General features: G+C 46.8%; 1 protein-coding gene across 2 annotated transcripts in view; it reads right to left on the reverse strand.

Moving 5' to 3' along the window:
• Positions 1-18,474, reverse strand: part of LOC140387047 (contactin-associated protein-like 5) — a 1,703,123-nt gene that overhangs the window by 850,917 nt on the left and 833,732 nt on the right. For both annotated transcript variants that reach the window (XM_072470060.1, XM_072470068.1), the window contains one exon: positions 1,164-1,313. In XM_072470060.1, coding sequence (XP_072326161.1) covers positions 1,164-1,313 — 150 coding nt within the window. The remainder of the gene's footprint in view (positions 1-1,163; positions 1,314-18,474) is intronic.

Below are 18,474 nucleotides of genomic sequence, written 5' to 3' on the forward strand. Positions count from 1 at the left end.
CAAAGTATGACCCCGAGTTCTGGACTCCCCCACCATCGGGAACATTCTTTCTGAATCTTTGACAAAGAGTCATCGGACTCGAAACGTTAGCTCTTTTCTCTCCCTGCAAATGCTGCCAGACCTGCTGAGATTTTCCAGCATTTTCTCTTTCGTTTCAGATTCCAGCATCCGCAGTAATTTGCTTTTATCCAGTATTTTTTTCTTTCTGAATCTACCCTGTCTAATCCTGTTAAAATTTTGCAAATTTCTATGAGATACCCTCTCACTCTTATAAACTCCAATGAATATAATCGTAACCGATTTAGTCTCATATGACAGTCCCGCCATCCCAGGAATCAGCCTGGTAAACCTTCGCTGCACTCCCTCCATAGCAAGAACGTCCTTCCTCAGGTAAGGACACCAAACCTGCACTCAAAAGTCCAGGTGTGACCTCATTAATGCCATATACAATTGCAGTAAAACATCTCTATTCCTGTACTCAAATCCTCTCGCTATGAAGGCCAACATTCCATTTGCCTTCTTTACTGCCTGCTGTACCTGCACACTTACTTTCAGCTACTGATACACGAGGACACCAAGGTCTCGCTGAGTATCCACCTCTCTCAATTTTCACCCATTCAAATAATAATCTGCCTTCCTATTTTTGCTACTGAATCGGATACCCTCACATTTATCCACATTATACCACATCTGCCATGCCTTGTGCCCACTCACTCAGCCTGTACAGGAAGATATGACCCTGATGTGTGGTCATGCTCAAGCATTCGGAACTCTTCCCCTCATGAAATGTTGCGAGGCAAGATTATTCAGCGTTGTGGAACAAAGGCTGGTAGATCGAATTGAGATGCAGATAAGCCACGATCTAACTGAATGGTGGAAAAGGATAGATATGCAGAATGGCCTAAAACCTCGCTCCTTCCAGGGTCCTCCAAGATATTACATCAATTTTCATTGGCATGCATTGATGTCTCGATTTAAATAAAGAAATACCCGGCTATGAGTTTTCAGTGTCAAATCACAAAGAGAAACGGTTCAAATTCTAATAGAGAAGCATTATGAGGTGCTCCATGGAACAACAAAAGGGAGAAATGGGGTGTGTTAAAAGTAAATTAACTGAAAATGGTCACCTGTGAATAAGGTGCAACAAGCTGTTAAAGACCTACCTCCGAAATAATAGCTGCTCCCAGAGTATATCTGCATCGGTACGGTGGAATGAAAGGTTGAGGCAGCATTATTGTCCAAAATGACGCTAACCCGATTCCTCCTGGCATTCAAATTAATAGAGTGCCACAGCCCGTCATTTAGTTTGACACCTAGAAAAAAAAACAGATGCCCGATTAACAACGGTCCTTCCATAAGGCAAGATATTTATAGTGAAAAAGACGGATCTTTATTTGTTTAGATATTTTGACATGGTAGTGAGCTTCAATCAAGCTCCAAAAGTGGGTTGCGGTTACTTCGAGAATGGAAGTGGGACAGGTGAGTGGAAAGCCAAATCGCTCCTTGGAATCAAGTTGGCAATGTAAATATTTTAATGAGGCAGCCACCACAGCTTTAACTCACGTTTGTTAGTTTAATCCTTGATGGCCAGGTTTCCAAAGCAATGGGAAACCCGGCAGGACAAGGGAAGCGAAGGTAACCCGTCAGGACAAGGGAAGTGAAGAAAATATTGGAAAGAATGTTAGTGTTTTTGCAGGACTGCTTACTGGCCACCAGGAGCAGGAGTGGTTCCTTTTATAAGGACATGGGGAGTCCACACCGAGTCAAATAAAGCAACCTAGTTTTATTTACAAGACAATATATACACAGCCTGCTTAATGCCTTACTGGCCGAGTTTTTACATAAAAGATAATAGAGATTCCCCGCCCCATGCGGGAGAGCTCGTACTCTGCAAGGACCACGGGGAATATGGTCATTTCTACCCCGTAGATCCCGTGCGGGATATTGCACTTCCCTCCCCGCCACACCCACAAAAAAATGACCCTTATACTGTGTATCAGAAGCCACTCCTGCTACATCAAGTCCTTTTCCTCAATACAGAGAAGTCCTCCCTTGTCCACACCAGATTGAACTCTTCCAGATTCAGTGGGTAAGGTCCCTTCCCTCAGGCCCATGGATCAGATCCTCCAAATCCATCCCCTGCAACATTTACAGTAGCAGTAACAGGCTTTCTATCTACTCAGTCTGCTCCGGTGTGCATCCCGATCAACAGGAAACCAAGTCTGTCAATCAGGCTGCTTCCAGTAGAGAATGTGTCAAAGCTTCACAGCACATGGGGAAACCTGGACCAATCCCAACCCCTTTTAATTCATGATTTATAGCACCTATAATGGCCATATGAGCACGTTATAGCCCATGAAAAACGTTTTAATTCGAGACATTATGCCAGGAAACACTTTTGTTTAAAATAATGGCATGAGATCTTTTATGTCCACCTGATAGGGCAAATAAGTCTATGTTTTAACAGCAAAATAACAGCAGCAAAAGGGATTATTGTTTAAGTGATAAAATATTAAAACATGCTGCTGTGCAGAAAGACCTGGGTGTCGTAATGCATGAGTCGCAAAAAGTTAGTTGACAGGTGCAACAGGTGATTTGATTTGATTTATTGTCACATGTACCGAAGTACAGTGAAAAGTATTTTTCAACGACCGAGGAATGTACACAGTATATATGGTAGACACAAGAATAATCAACAGAGAACATTAACAAATGGTACATCGACAAACAGTGATTGGTTACAGTGCAGAACAAAGGGCCAAACAAAGCAAATACATGAGCAAGAGCAGCATAGGGTGACATGAATAGTGTTCTTACAGGGAACAGATCAGTCCGAGGGGGAGTCGTTGAGGAGTCTTGTAGCTGTGGGGAAGAAGCTGTTCCTATGCCTGGATGTGCGAGTCTTCAGACATCTGTACCTTCTGCCTGATGGAAGAGTCTGGAAAAAGGCAATGCCTGTGTCGAAGGGGTCTCTGCTGTCTGCCTTCCTGAGGCAGCGAGAGGTGTATACAGAATTAATGTGGGGGTGGCAAGTTTGTCTGATGCGTTGGGCTGAGTTCACCACAGTCTGCAGTCTTTTGCGATCTTGGACCGAGCAGTTGCCATACCAGGCTGTGATGCAGCCGGATAGGATGCTCTCTATCGCACATCTGTAGAAGTTTGTGAGAGTCGATGCACACATGCCAAATTTCTTTAGCTTCCATAGGAAGTTGGGTTTTCTTGACTGTTGCATCAACGTGAGTGGACCAGGACAGACTGTTGATGATGGTGACCCCCAGGAACTTAAAGCTATCGACCATCTCCACTTTGGAGCCATTGATGAAGGCGGGAGTCTGTGTCGTGCTACGCTTCCTGAAGTCGATGATCAGTTCCTTGGTCTTTCCAACATTTAGAGAGAGGTTGTTTTCGGTACACCATGCAACCAAGTAATTTACCTCCCTCCTGTTGTCTGATTCGTCGTTGTTTGAGATGCGGCCCATCACAGTCGTATCATCCGCAAACTTACAGATTGAGTTGGGGTTAAATCATGCCACACAGTCATGTGTGTATAGGGAGTATAGTAGAGGACTGAGCACACATCCTTACGGGGCTCCGGTGTTGAGGACTATTGTGGAGAAGGTGCTGTTGCCTATCCTGACAGATTGCGGTCTGTTGGTGAGGAAGGCGAGGATTCAGCTGCACAGGAAGGGGTCAAGTCCAAGATTGCGGAGTTTGGTTATGTTGAAGGCGGAGCTGTAGTCTATGAACAGCAGTCTTACATAGATGTCCTTGTTGTCGAGGTGTTCGAGTGTTGATTGCAGAGCCAGTGAGATAGCATCTGTTGTGGACCGGTTGCGGTGATCGGCAAACTGCAGTGGATCGAGACCGTCTGGGAGGCTGGCAGTGATCCGTCTCATGACTAGCCGCTCAAAACATTTCATGATAACAGACGTTAGGGCCACCGGTCGGTAGTCGTTGAGACAGGCTACCTTGTTCTTCTTTGTTACTGGTATTATGGTGGTCTTCTTGACGGAGGTGGGGACCTCAGAGCGGAGGAGTGAGGTGTGAAGATATCTGCGAATACACTCGCCAGCTGCTCTGCGCAGGCTCCGAGTGCTTGCCCAGGGACTCCGTCGGGGCATTAAGAAGGTGAAAGGAGTTTTGTCCTTCATTGCTAGAGGGATGAAATTTAAGACTAGGGAGCTTATGCTGCACTGTATAAGGTGCCAGTGAGGCCACACCTGGAGTATCGTGTTCAGTTTTGGTCTCCTTATTTGAGAAAGAACGTACTGGCGCTGGAGGGTGTGCAGAGGAGATTCACTAGGTTAATCCCAGAGTTGAGGGAGTTGGATTATGAGGAGAGGTTGAGTAGACTGGGACTGTACTTGTTGTAATTTAGAAGGATGCCGGGGGGGGGGGGGGAATCTTATGGAAACATATAAAATTATGAAGGGAATAGATAGGATATATGCGGGGAAGTTGTTTCCACTGGCGGGTGAAAGCAAGCAGAACTAGGGGGCCTAGCCTCAAAATAAGGGGAAGGAGATTTAGGACTGAGTTTAGGAGGAACTTCTTCACCCAAAGGGTTGTGAATCTATGGAATTCCATGTCCAGTGAAGCAGTTGAGGCTCCTTTATTAAATGTTTTCAAGAAAAAGATAGATAGTTTTTTGAAGAATAAAGTAAGAAAGGGTTATGGTGTTCGGGCGGGAAAGTGGAGCTGTGTCCACAAAAATCAGCCATGATCTAATTGAATGGTGGAGCAGGCTCGAAGGGCCAGATGGCCTACTCCTGCTCCTAGTTCTTATGTTGTTATTTCATCTGAAAGATGCCCCCCAACAGTGCTGCACTGCCTCAGAACTACACTGCAAATGTCATGACTAAGAGTTGGAAGAATCACCAATTGAGCTCCAGTTGACATGCAAGGCAGACTCAGCAGATTTCCAACTCTAAACTGAGTCAGGGCAGGGTTGCATTGCTAAAAATTGACCAGGAGTTCATGAAAAGCACAAGAACCTTCAAAGGGTCTCTGATTGAATGTACAAGTGTACCCATATGCCCTACCACTGGTGAAGGACACCAGCGAGGAATGTGACCTCTCTAAACTTGGCAGGAGCTCAGTGCTGGATTGTGCAGGCATCTACACACGCTTCATACGTGACAAACAAGGGCGGAAGTGAAAGGATTTTGATCATAAGAAAAAGAGTGTCTTAAAAGTTAATGAGTGGGGGGGAAAGCAGAAAGTTAAAAACTAAACTAAAGGATGACATCCCCAAAAAGTCAAAAACAAAAAATGTTAACCGTTAGTGAGCAAGTAATCAAATCAGATAGCCTTTCAACAGTAAGATAAGGAAATCTATGGGGGGGGGGGGGGGGGGTTGGCAAGGGGAGGGGGCACAATTGTTCTGTTGAAAGGAAGGTAACACATGAATAATGATTTGATTTAATTTGATTTATTGTCACACATAACGAAGTACAGTGAAAAGTATTTTTCTGCGGTCAAGGCAATGTACGCAATACGTACATCTCAGACAAAAAAGAATAATCGACAGAGTACATTGACAATGGTACATCGACAAATAGTGTTTGGTTCCCGTGTGGAACAAGGGCCCAAACAAAACAAATACATGAGCAAGAGTAACATAGGGCGTCATGAATAGTGTTCTTGCAGGGAACAGATCAGACCGAGGGGGAATCGTTGAAATGCAAATGGTGGAAAACATTAGAGTCAGTAATCAGAGGAACAGAAAGTAAGATTAACCTTCACTGCGTGCACATTAAATCAGACAAGAGAGCTCAGAAGATTGGAAAAAGAGGATTTGGAAGAAAAGGTGGAAAGGAAAAAAGAAAAGAGCCATCAATCAAAACATATCTCAATTAAAGTGTGAGAAAATGCAAACAAAAATGGAGATAACGTCCGGAAGGTGCCTCAATGCCAAATTGGTTTCGAAAGGCTTGAACATAAGTTAAATGAATAGTTGGAATTGAGTCAATTAAGTGCATTCCTTTATGGGGAGTTGGCAAAAGGAATATCAGGTCGAATGTGCAAAGGAGTGAATGAAAAATGATGGATGGACAGGAAAGAAGTGACCCATTTGGAGATTATCCAAAAAACTGCACATTATGTAAATCTATGCAAACCTTTATCACGAATGCAAAGCTCTGATATTCTAAAAACAGTGCACTTTGTGGTATCTGAATTTCAAGATAAGGTACTGTGCAACTGCATGTATCCCTTGTTGTTAAATCCTTAAGGTGTAAAATGATTAGATACTCTCTTGACTTTTACTTCAAACTCAACTTCACAAATTGCCTGCCATTAAGCCAGCTCCTCAGTCCCAGTACTGGGAGCAGCCATCCTTTCCTGGTCAACGCAAGCTGTATTCACACAATACTGCCTTTTTAACATGAGCCTGACTTTCCCAACAGTGGTAAGCAGGTCCAAGATACACGCAAGATGCTTGACACCGTCCAGGACAAAGCGACCCGTTTAACCTACACCGGATCCACAAACGTTCAATTTCTCCACCACCGGTGCACAGTGGCAGCAGTGTGTACATCTACAAGCATTTATTGCCCACTCCTAATTGTCACTGAGAAGGTGGTGGTGAGCTAGCTTATTGAACCGCTGCAGTCCATGTGGTGTAGGTACAGCCAAAGTGCTGTTAGAGAGTTCCAGGATCTTGACCCAGCAGCAGTGAAGGAACGGCCGTTATATTTCTAAGTCAGGATTGTAGTGATCTCTGCCTGTGTTAATACATGTTCAGTTAATGTAAAGTAAGTACAGACAGATGATCACTAGATGGCAACACTAACAGGAGCTATATAAGGAGTCTCCCGCTCTTTCTTTAGTTAGTGTGTGTGGAGAGCAGCTAGAATGAAGACATAAGCAGATCAGAGTGTAGCGTAGCATCATAATTGTTAGTTTAATCTTGACTTACTTATTTGTTTTACTAGTCAAAGTATTAAAGTGAATGAACTAACAAGTATATTATTATATTACTCAATAAATAATTTGTCATCACCTGGAAGACTTCGACTATTTATAATCAGAATTCAATACAACTCAGCAAGACAAAAGAGTAATATTTATGTTACAATTCTGTAATATTATAAGGACGGCAGGGCACTTCTTCCCAATGGCCTGGCAACTTTCTATCCCTCAACCAACATCACAAATAGGTACTTGATAGAAGGGAGAAATTAGAAACTGCCAGCGTCTGGAGCCAAACTGGTTGAAGCCTACTACAATGAGTGTTCCTCTTAAACTTTTTTGTTTTAGCTTTGGCCCAGCCTTAAATCGTTTGAAAACTTGACATATATAGGACATTACGTCTTGGGCAAAATTCTCCGTTTGGGCGAGTAAGGGCGGGATTCTCCACCGGCGGGATTCTCTGTTCTGCCAGCAGCACACCCATGCCCATGGGTTTCCCGGCAGTGTGGAGTGGCCCCAATGGGAAATCCCATTGGCAGGTGACGGGATTAGTATATCCTAGTGCCGGCGAGGGCGCTCCGCCGAGGAACATGCAGCTGGCCAACCGGAGAATCCCATCCTCATCCCCAGCATGGGCAGCAGACTTAAGCCTGCCCTCCTGAGCACTGCCCAAACTAGGCTCCCACCTATTCCTGCGACCCTGTAATCCCACTCAACCTGCATATCCCTGGACACTAAGGGGCAATTTAGCACGGCCAATCCGTCTTAGCTGCACATCTTTGGACTGTGGGAGGAATCCGGAGCACCCGGAGGAAACCTACGCAGACACGGGGAGAAAGTGCAAACTCCACACAGTCACCCAAGGTTGGAATTGAACCCGAGTCCCTGGCGCTGTGAGGCAGCAGTGCTAACTACTGTGCCCTTGTTCCACCCCAGCAGATTGAATGTGGACAAAAGTGACAAGGCCTTTTTGATGCCAATCTACATTTAGAGATATTAAGATGGGTACTGAAAAGCCCAGCCAAAGAGATTGGCTTTAAAAGAGGAGAGAGAGGTAGACATGCAGAGAGACATAGGTGTGGTATTATCATAACTATCAGCCTACAAGGGTTAATGTAGTGTCGAGAGTAGCCAGTAGACGGAGCTGCAGATACAAATGTATACGGCAGTGATGCTAGACCTTAGGGGAGGAGTGCATGCAGGAGGTAGCTAGTGAAGGCCATAAGAGCAGCTAGTGTGAGTAAGGTTAGATTATGGCTTATACCAGTGGTGAGATTAGCAGAACATCAGTGTAGTTAGATGTTATTGATCAGTTGTGTATTCTTCAGGACTTAGTGCCGAATCCCAGTTTAGTAGTGTAAATAAAATCATAGCTTTGTTTAAGTTAAAAGGTATTCTGTGTTTTTTGTGAACACCACGCCAACCATCTTGAAATAAGCAACACGAAGAACACTACAATAGGGATGGAATTTTAGAGTTTAGAGTCTCGACATACGTAGGTGGCCGATGGTATTGCACAAGAGACATAAATCTGGAGGAACAGATAAAGGTTTGGACACAAGAATGAGAGTTCTAAGATCTATTCTATCTGCATTGTCGACTGCTACTCAACATTGCCTAGACACCGAGAATACCTAGGTCCCTTTTCAACTTAATCCTTGAATATCAGTCTCAAGCCTGACAGCTGTACTCAGACGTAAACATAGCACTAATAAAAACAATCCAAGCAATGTACAAAGTTAATCACAAAGTTAAGGTTTGAGACATTAAAGTAAGGTCATGTTAGGTTTGTTTATTTTTATTCTTTCATGAGTGGCTGGACCATAATTTGTTGCCCATCTCTAATTGCCCCGCATCTGAGTGGCTAACTGAGCCATTTAAAAGACAATCATATTAGGGCAGCACGGTAGCATTGTGGATCGCACAAATGCTTCACAGCTCCAGGGTCCCAGGTTCGAATCTGGCTTGGGTCACTGTCTGTGCGGAGTCTGCACATCCTCCCCGTGTGTGCGTGAGTTTCCTCCGGGTGCTCCGGTTTCCTCCCACAGTGCAAAGATGTGCAGGTTAGGTGGATTGGCCATGATAAATTGCCCTTAATGTCCAAAATTGCCCTTAGTGTTGGGTGGGGTTACTGGGTTGTGGGGATAGGGTGGAGGTGTTGACCTTGGGTAGGATGCTCTTTCCAAGAGCAGGTAAAGACTCGATGGGCCAAATGGCCTCCTTCTGCACGGTAAATTCTATATATAGGCCAGACCAGATAAGGTCATTAGTGAATCAAGTGTTTTTTTACAACAATCGCTTTGTGGTCATTATTGGACTTTTAATTCTAGATTTTTATCAGCCATGGTAGGATTTGAGCCCAGGACCCCGGTGTACTGCCCTGGGTCACAGGATTCTGAGTCCAGTGACAATACCACGATGCCACCGCCTCCCTTGAGAAGATGGTGGCGAATCACCTTCTTGAACTGCTGCAGTCCATGTGTTGTCTTAACACCCACGATGCTGTTAGGAGGGAGGGGCACGATTTTGATCATGTGATGTTTAAAGATCTCATGACGTGGATGATGCACAATCAATTACTCGTGAGACAAGGAGAGTCATACTAATCGGCTTTAATCAGCTAGAACTGTACCCAGCAGCTTCGATACAGAAAGTGAAGGCTGCTGGGATGGCATTGGTTCTTATACCCCGCCTCTCAGGGCGGAGCTACGTACGTTGGCCAATGGTAGACTCCTAGGTCTAGCCAATGGGCATCCACCTCTCAGGTACTGCAATACCTGGTATTATCACATTGGAGAGAGACGGAAAACGCACATCGTTAGCAGTCGGACGCATACAGCACAGAGGAAGGATGTATGATGGCCTTCATGGTCAGGACACCTGGCCATAGTGGCCAGTATGGGTGCTGGCATGTGGTGCTCTACGCTCAGGGTAGAGAGCGGGGTGGTTATGGGATGGGGGTTAGTACCAGGGGAAGAGTGCTGCCTACTCACCCTGAGGAGGTCATGCTGCTTTTCACGGCATTGCTGGCTCGTCCTGGTGGTGGGGCCCACGGCACTCACGGCCTCTGCCACCTGCACCCAGGCCCGGTGTACGGAAGTGGGTGGAAGACTCTTTTCCAACCCTGGGTACAGGGTAGCCCACCTCAATGGTGTCCAGACAGGTCTCCAACTCCATGTTCACAAACCGGGGTGCTGCTCTCCATGCTGCCATCTTGTTGGTTGGGATGAGTGTGTGTGGGGAGTGGAATGCTAATAGGCGACTGCTGTTTATCATCCTCTTGAGTGTGAATCGCAACCACGGTGAATCGGACACGCTTTTTCATTAGAGTTGATCGTGTTCCATGTGGCACCAGTGCTAGCCCATTAACAATTCCGGAATTTCTCCGGGTAGGGCATCAATTTTGCTGTTGCAGAAGCCTGCCAATTGTGTCCCAAATGGAGTAGCCCTCCTTGTATGTTTTCAAGCAGTTAGCTCTTGGGGCTAAAGGGAATCAAAGGATATGGGAGAAAGTAGGAACAGGAATATTGGGCAGGATTCTCCGGCCCCACTCCGGGTCGGAGAATCGCCGGGGTTGGTGTGAATCCTGCCCCCGCCGTGTCCCGAAGTCTCCGCCACCAGAGATTTGGCGGGGGCGGGAAACCCGCCGGTCGGCGGGCCCACCCCCGCCGATTCTCCGGCCCATGATGGGCCGAAGTCCCGCTGCTGGAATGCCTGTCTCGCCAGCGTGGATTAAACCACATTTTGAACGGCGGGACAAGGCAGCGCGGGCGGGCTCCAGGGTCCTGGGGGGCCCCCACGGTGGCCTGGCCCGTGATTGGGGCCCACCGATCCGCGGGCGAGCATGTGCCGTGGGGGCACTCTTTTTCTTCCGCCTTCGCCATGGCCTTCACTATGGCAGAGGTGGAAGAGACCCCCTCCCCTGTGCATGTGCGGGGATGACGTCAGCAGCTGCTGACACTCCCGCGCATGCGTTGCCCGGCGAAGACCTTTCGGCCCCGGCTGCCGTGGTACCAAAGGCCTTTCCCGCCAGCCGGCGGAGCGCAAACCACTCCGGCGCGGGCCTAGCCCCTCAAGGTGAGGGCTTGGCCCCTAAAGACTTCCACATTTGGGGCGGCCCGACGCCGGAGTGGTTCCCGCCACTCCATTACGCCGGAACCCTCCACCCCGCCGGGTCGGGGAGAATCCCGCCCATTGTGTGCAGTGTTGGTGTCCCTATCTGAGAATGGATGTTCTTGCTATGGCGAGGTTGCAGCAAAGGTTTACCAGACTGATTCCTGGGATGGCGGGACTATCATATGAGCAGAGAATTAGGCTTTATATTCATTGGCGTTTAGAAGAGTGAGAGGGCATCTCATAGAAACATATAGAATTCTAACAGGATTGGACAGGGTAGATTTAGAAAGAATGTTCCCAATGGTGGGGGAGTCCAGAACTAGGTGTCACAGTTTGAGGATAAGGGGTAAACCTTTTAGGACTGAGGTGAGGAGAAATGTCTTCACCCAGAGAGTGGTGAATCTGTGGAATTCAGTACCACAAAAAATAGCTGAGGTCTAAACATTGTGTAATTTCAAGAAGGAATTATATATAGCTCTTGGGGCAAAAAGGACCAAGGGATATGGGTGGGGTGGGGAGGCTGGATCAGGGTATTGAACTGGATGATCAGCCATGATCATAATGAATGAAGGAGCAGGCTTGAAGGGCCGAATGGTCTCCTCCTGCTTCTATTTTCTATGTATGTTTCTGTGTCATGACTTGAATTGGATGTTCAGCCATGATCGTAATAAATGGTCCAGCAGGCTTGAAGGGCCGAATGGCTTCCCCGTGCTCCTATTTCTATGTTCCGATATTACCAGTGGACTCACGCTCACACCTCAACTTGGATCACTTTCAAAACCTATTGCTTCTTTGTGAACCAGAGTGTTTCGAATGGGAAATGTCACTTAACTTTCAGTTGCTTAATGGTAAATCAGAAATAACATCGCTTGCACATCACTTTCGCAGTAAATTCTCCACTTCATTGTATAAAAGCCAACATTTAATTTGCTCACTGATATGTGATTTTTATCAGTAGACTTTCCTTTACTCTTTGACATCAGTCTGAAATTGGCCATTCTTCATTCCTCAACAAAGCCAACAATTACTAGTGGCAGTCACTGCCAATTGAAAAAATAATCTTCCCTTGTTGCCAGAGACCTATTTAGTCTCCAGTAGACCTATTTAATACTTTTACTTTTGGCCCAGGTATCGCTGTTGGTACTTAGGAAAGAGAATAGCGAAAATTGCAGGCAGAATTAAGGTATCATAACGTGTTACTGAATTTTCAGATACTATTGCCAAAAGAATTAATAATTTTGGAGGCAAAATGCAATGGATGCTGGTAACTGGAAATATAAAGAGAGAATGTTGGAAACTCTCTGCAGGTCTGGCAGTATCTTCCTCACAGATGTGCACTTTTAGCATTTTCCAATTGCCTTACACATGAATGAGCCAAGCAACATTTTTAAAAAATGATTTCATGGGATTTTTTCAGCTTCACTGGCAAGGCCTGCATTTGTTTTCCATTTCTCATTGAGAGAGAAAGTGGCAGTGAGTCACCTCCTTGAATGGCTACAGGCCATGTGGTGTAGGTACACCTACAGTGCTGTTAGGAAGGGAGTTCCATCTTTATGATCCAGCGACAGTGAAGGAATGACAATACAGTTCCAGCTCAGGATGGCATGTGACTTGGAGGGGAACATACAGGTGGCAATTCTCCCATTGCTCCTGCTGCCTTTGTCCTTTTAGGTGGTAGAGGTCGCAGGTTTGGAAGATGCTGGCAAAGAGGCTTGGCAGGTCATGCAGTGCATCTCCTACACCCTGCTACCACTCTGCACCAGCATTGGGGGGAAAGATTGCTTAATGTGTTGTAGAGGGCACTGATCAAGCGGGCTCTGTGCCCTAGATGATGTTGAACTTCAGGAGTGTTGTTGGAGTTCCACTCTTCCACAATATCCCATCCTGACATGTGCCTTGTGGATGATGCGTAGGATTTAGTGAGTCAGAAGGTGAGTTATCAGCCACAGGATTCCCAGCCTCAGATCTGCTCCTACAGCTACAGCATTTCCACGGCTGGTCCATCGAATCTTATCTTGACCCTAGAAGGCTGATGGTGGGGATTGGGCAAAGATAAGCTGATTAAATGTCAAGAGGAGACGATTAGATTATCTCTTGCTGTAAATAGTCATTGCCTGGCATTTGGACTGCGCAAATGTTGCTTTGCATCTTATATCGACTGCCAAATGGAAGGCGCCTGAAAACAGGCTAACACTCAAAATAAATTAAATTTTATTAGTCACAGAAGATTCTAGAAAGGAGAATCAAACCGATGGTTTATTATCAAAAGTAAAGTATTTACAGGTAACAGTCCCACTCTGCAGCTCAGCTCCTATCTGGGCCAGGATTTAATGTCCTGAGTTAACTATCCAGCTCATAGGCCACTGCCCCTCAGCGAGGGAGCTCATACTCCACGAGGCTCACGGGAGATTAATTGGGTCGTCCCCGTTGGTCTCGCAAGGGTTACAACAGATATATTGGCCAGGATTTTTAAGATGGCATCCCTTCCTGCCATTCGAGGAGTTGGTGGGGAACACATTCGCGGTGACACTGCGATTTTATAATAATAATCTTTAATGTCACAAGTAGGCTTACATTAACACTGCAATGAAGTTACTGTGAAAAACCCCTGGTCGCCACATTCCGGCGCCTGTTCGGGTACACGGAGGGAGAATTCAGAATGTCCAAATTACCTAACAGCATGTCTTTCGGGACTTGTGGGAGGAAACCGGAGCACCCGGAGGAAACTCACACAGACACGGGGAGAACGTGCAGACTCCGCCCAGACAGTGACCCAAGCCGGGAATCGAACCTGGGACACTGACCCTGTGAAGCAACAATGCCAACCATTGCTACCATGCTGCCCTGGACACTCCAATTTCACACTCCAATGAATGTTAACTGGCTGAAGATGGGACTTCCACCCGTCATAAGGGAGGAGTTCCTGCCTTTGAGTTAATCTGATAGAGAGCGGTAACTCTCTAAATCGAGCGGCGGCAGAGGCTTCAGTGGCCAGGACTGGTGCTGCAAGCAATTGCAAGAGCTGAAATCCAGGGATCCCCAAACAGGTACGTTTTGGCAGTCTCAAGGTGGGAAGAGCAAGGGGGACCTGGCGAGGAGGTTAACGGGGGATTGGAATGTCAGTGTAGAGTCCTTTGTGGGGAGGAAGCCCTGCAATTAACAGGGAATACCCGAGATTAAAAGGGGCTGCTAATGGAGCCACCCCCTAATGCTGGCACTCTCCCCCCTGCCCCCAGAGGCCTGAATTGTATTGGTTTTTGGGATTCCCCAGTAGCCTGGAACCTCTCCAAATATTAAACCAAATATTAAAGGCTGGATGGTAAACAGTCCTTGAGTGGACAACAATTGATCGCTTAAGGGTCCCAACTGGGGCAAGGATGGTCGAGGTCTCACTCATCCCAGTGTAAAATTACAGAGATTGGAGCAGGCGTAAATCCAGCGGAGAGCCCATCCAAGGAATGCTGTATTGAGCCTCCCCCACCCCCCCTCGAATCTACAAACCCAACGGTGGAAGAATGTAATATTCTGTCCATTATTTCCGCAGTACGACAAAACCATAATTAAAGAAAACAAGAAACACACAGAGCAGTGAAGATGTGGAACCCTTTCTCTCGAAAGACTGTGGTTACTGGCTCAGCTCAATTCAAAGGAAATTTTAAACCAATCATTTCAGGGAAAGCAATCAAGCAATTTGCAACAAGGCAATAAAAATGGAGTTGGGGTAGAAATTAACCATGGTTTGATTGACAGCTCAAGAATCTAAATGGCCCACTCTTGCCCCAATAAGGATGTGAATGACAACAGAAAGTAAAACTGGTCTGGAAGCTTCGTTTGACTACACTTAAAGAGTACTATAACAATAGGGTGGCACGGTAGCACAGTGATTAGCACAGTTGCTTCACAACTCCAGGGTCCTAGGTTCGATTCCCGGCTTGGGTCACTGTCTGTGCGGAGTCTGAACTTCCTCCCCGCGACCGCGTGGTTCCTTCGAGTGCTCCGGTTTCCTCCCACAGTTCAAAGATATGCAGATTAGGTGGATTGACCGTGCCAAATTGCCCTTAGTGTCCAAAAAAGGTTAGGTGGGGTGACTGGGTTATGGGGATAGGGTGGAGGTGTGGGCTTAATTAGGGTGCCCTTTCTAAGGGCCGGTGCAGACTTGATGGGCTGAATGGCTTCCTTCTGCACTGTAAATTCTATGCTTCTAATTCTGGTTTTCATATGATAAAAAGGATATCCAGGAACTGGAGAAGTTGCAAAAAGCAGGTAAGTCCTTCAAATTCTTTTGCTCTGTTTCCCAATTGGCAGCCAAATAGATTGAGAAGCTGCCTTTCAGTTGGGAAGGACCGTGATGGATGGCCACATCCGGGGAGTAGTGAGGAGAAAGGGAGTGAGGAATCGTGGGGTGCGGGAGGTGGGTCGGGATATAAAAAAAGGGCAGGGAGGGTGGAGGGGATGGTGGTGTTGCTTCCAATTGTGGGAATGCGAGCGATGAAAAGTCAGGATAGAGATCACAAGAGAGTTTCGGGACATGGTTTAGTGAGGTCTAGGGCGATGGGAGAGATCGCAGATATTGATAAATTATTGTTGAGAACCAGGATGAAGCGCGGGAGGTGGAGGGAGGAATCACTTCTGCTCCTCCTGGCTCACAGGCACTGCTGGAAAAGCACTTGCCAACTGCATCTGGCCATCGTCTCAAGCCCATAGGATTTATATCTGTTATAGTCTGGGGCAAGGTGCCTCGTTGGCACTTTTATCCATCTCATAGGAGCAGGTTCCTTGTCCACCTTTATTATCTGTCCCTGCTTAAATGAGAAGCAGGCATGTTTGCAGTGGACGGGTTTCAGAATTTAACCCTGCCTTTTTTGGCAGGTTTAAAATTCCACCCATTGCCGCAATTGGCGTGGACTGAGAAATATGCCCTTTGACTGTTTAGGTCAAAGATCAAGGGTTGGATTCTTTATTTGGGAGACTGTTCTCCCGCCGGAGCTGATCCCGTTGTGGTTATAAAATGGGATGCAATTCAGTATTCCATGCCGTGCAATTTATGCATGGCGTGAAATCCGTGAGATTCCCGCTATCGAGCGTCCCGAGAATGAGATCACGCAGCCGGCCAACCTCCCACAATGCCACCACAAATCGACCGTAACACCCCTCCCGACCACAATTAGGCCTCGACCCCCCCCCCCACTCCACCCACTCTGCCCCCCACCCCAGCGCACAGCAGTTACCCCATACCCCAGATTGCCTAGGTTCCTCCCCCCACCCCCAAGTATGAGGTGACCCGACCTGCCACCCCAGAGACGCCTGTAATAGGGGAAGCACCCACCAAGGACACCTGGATTAGGAGGAGCCCCCACAGGAACCCCTGTAATAGGTAGCATCACTACAGGGACCCCTGTAATAGGCAGCATCACTACAGGGACCCCTGTGATAGGCAGACAACCATAGGGACCCCTGCAATAGGGGAGCCTACCAGGGACCCCTGTAATAGGGTGATCACCCCGGCAGGGACCCCTGTAATAGGGGGACTCCGCAGGGACCCCTGTAAAAGGGGGACCCTTGTAACAGGGGGACCTTCTCCAGGGACCCCTGTAACAAGAAGACTCCCCCCAGGTGCCTCTGTCATAGGAGAAGCCACTCTGGGACCCCTATAGTAGACGGACCTCTAAGGACCCCCGTAATAGGGGGATCCCTAGAGGGAACCCCGTAATAGGGGTTCCCTGTAACAGTAGTAACCCCCAAGGACCCCTGTAATCCCTGACCGCCCCCCCACCCCCCCAGGGAACTCTGTAATCGGGAACCTCCACAGGGACCCTCGTAATAAGGCAACCCCTACATAAAGCATAAAGGAACCCCCTTCACAGCCCCCCTACACATACTCACACACCACACAGACCGTCTCCCGATTACAACCCATTTGACTTTCATAGAATCTTAGGATCTCTACATTGCAGAAGGAGGCTATTCAGTCCACTGAGTCTGCACCGACCCTCCAAAAGAGCACCATACGTAGGCCCATTCCTCCACCCTATCCCCATAACCCCACTTAATCTGTTTATCCCTGGACACTAAGGGGCACTTTTATCATGGCCAACCCACCTGACCCTGCACATCTTTGGACTGTGGGGTGAATCCGGAGCACCCGGAGAAAACCCACGCAGACACGGGGAGAAAGTGGAAACTCCACACAGACAGTTAACCAAGGCCGGAATTGAACCGGAGTCCCTGGCGTTGGGAGGTAGCAGTGCGAACCACTGTGCCACCGTGCTGCCATGCTCCCGCTGGCATGTAGTGTGGAACTATTTCCCTTCGCCAACAAAGTGGGTGGGAGGGGGGGAGTAAGGCGCTCGGGTCGGCACCCGCCACTGATCCCGATTTAGCCCCAACGCCGCCTCTCTGTCCTATCGGGGAACGCATTATCGGTGCCCCGGGGATGGCGAATCCCACCCCAAGAATTTGAGTTTAATAATCCAGTTTTGACACAGGGTTCAATAGATTTAGGCGAGCTTGATTCAAAATAAAACTTAACATGCAAACTTGTTTTCTCCCCGATTCCCATTAATTTTGAACACAGTAATGTCACCTCCAATTTATTCAGTTGTTCAATTCATTTTCGAATTCTGTACTGTCTATAACGCGCAGGCCTCTTTAATGATGTGTCACCTGCAACAATCAGAGAGTAATTTGAAAATATTCCGCCTCTGATCCTTCTGCATGAAATCAGACAATCTTTATTAACAATGTGTATCTATATTTAATGAGACTTTCCTTGTAAACCAGTATTTGGCAACCTTTAAATCATAAAGCTCTGAGCCTATAAAAGAGCAGTGATTTTTCTGACATGCAAATGTGATATGATGATACGTTTCCATTAATGATAATGACTTGTGTGTTTGTAAACACACTTAAAGTTTTTTTAGCTTGTCTTATTTTCATGGATAAGAATGATTAAAATTAAGTCAAGAATGTGGAGAACTATGCAAAACTGTGCAATTTAATGAGTGAATGTTCAATATATGGGACAGGCTCCCTCAAGAGACAGGGGAAATAATCAGTGTTAATTCAATCAAATGCAAATAGGGTTGATTTCTTTCGGGAACTAACATTTTGGGATATGCTCTTTGAACAGTTTGAGACGTGACATGTGGAAAGTGCAACGTGCTTGGGAGGAACAGATGAGTTTGAAACTATGCTTCCCAAATGTCTCCACCATTGCAGTTTACTGCACAACAGGCAGGATTTAGATTTAGATTTATTGTCACATGTACTGAGGTACAGTGAAAAATATTGTTCCGTGTACAGTCCAGACAGATCGTTCCATACATGAAAAACATACGACACATGCTAAATACACAATGTAAATACAGAGGCATAGACATATGAAGCATATAGAGTAAGTGCTACTTTTAAATGGCAGCAGAGGTGGAGCTAGAAGCAGATGGGTCG

Source organism: Scyliorhinus torazame, chromosome 2, assembly GCF_047496885.1.
Source record: "Scyliorhinus torazame isolate Kashiwa2021f chromosome 2, sScyTor2.1, whole genome shotgun sequence".
Taxonomy (NCBI): domain Eukaryota; kingdom Metazoa; phylum Chordata; class Chondrichthyes; order Carcharhiniformes; family Scyliorhinidae; genus Scyliorhinus; species Scyliorhinus torazame.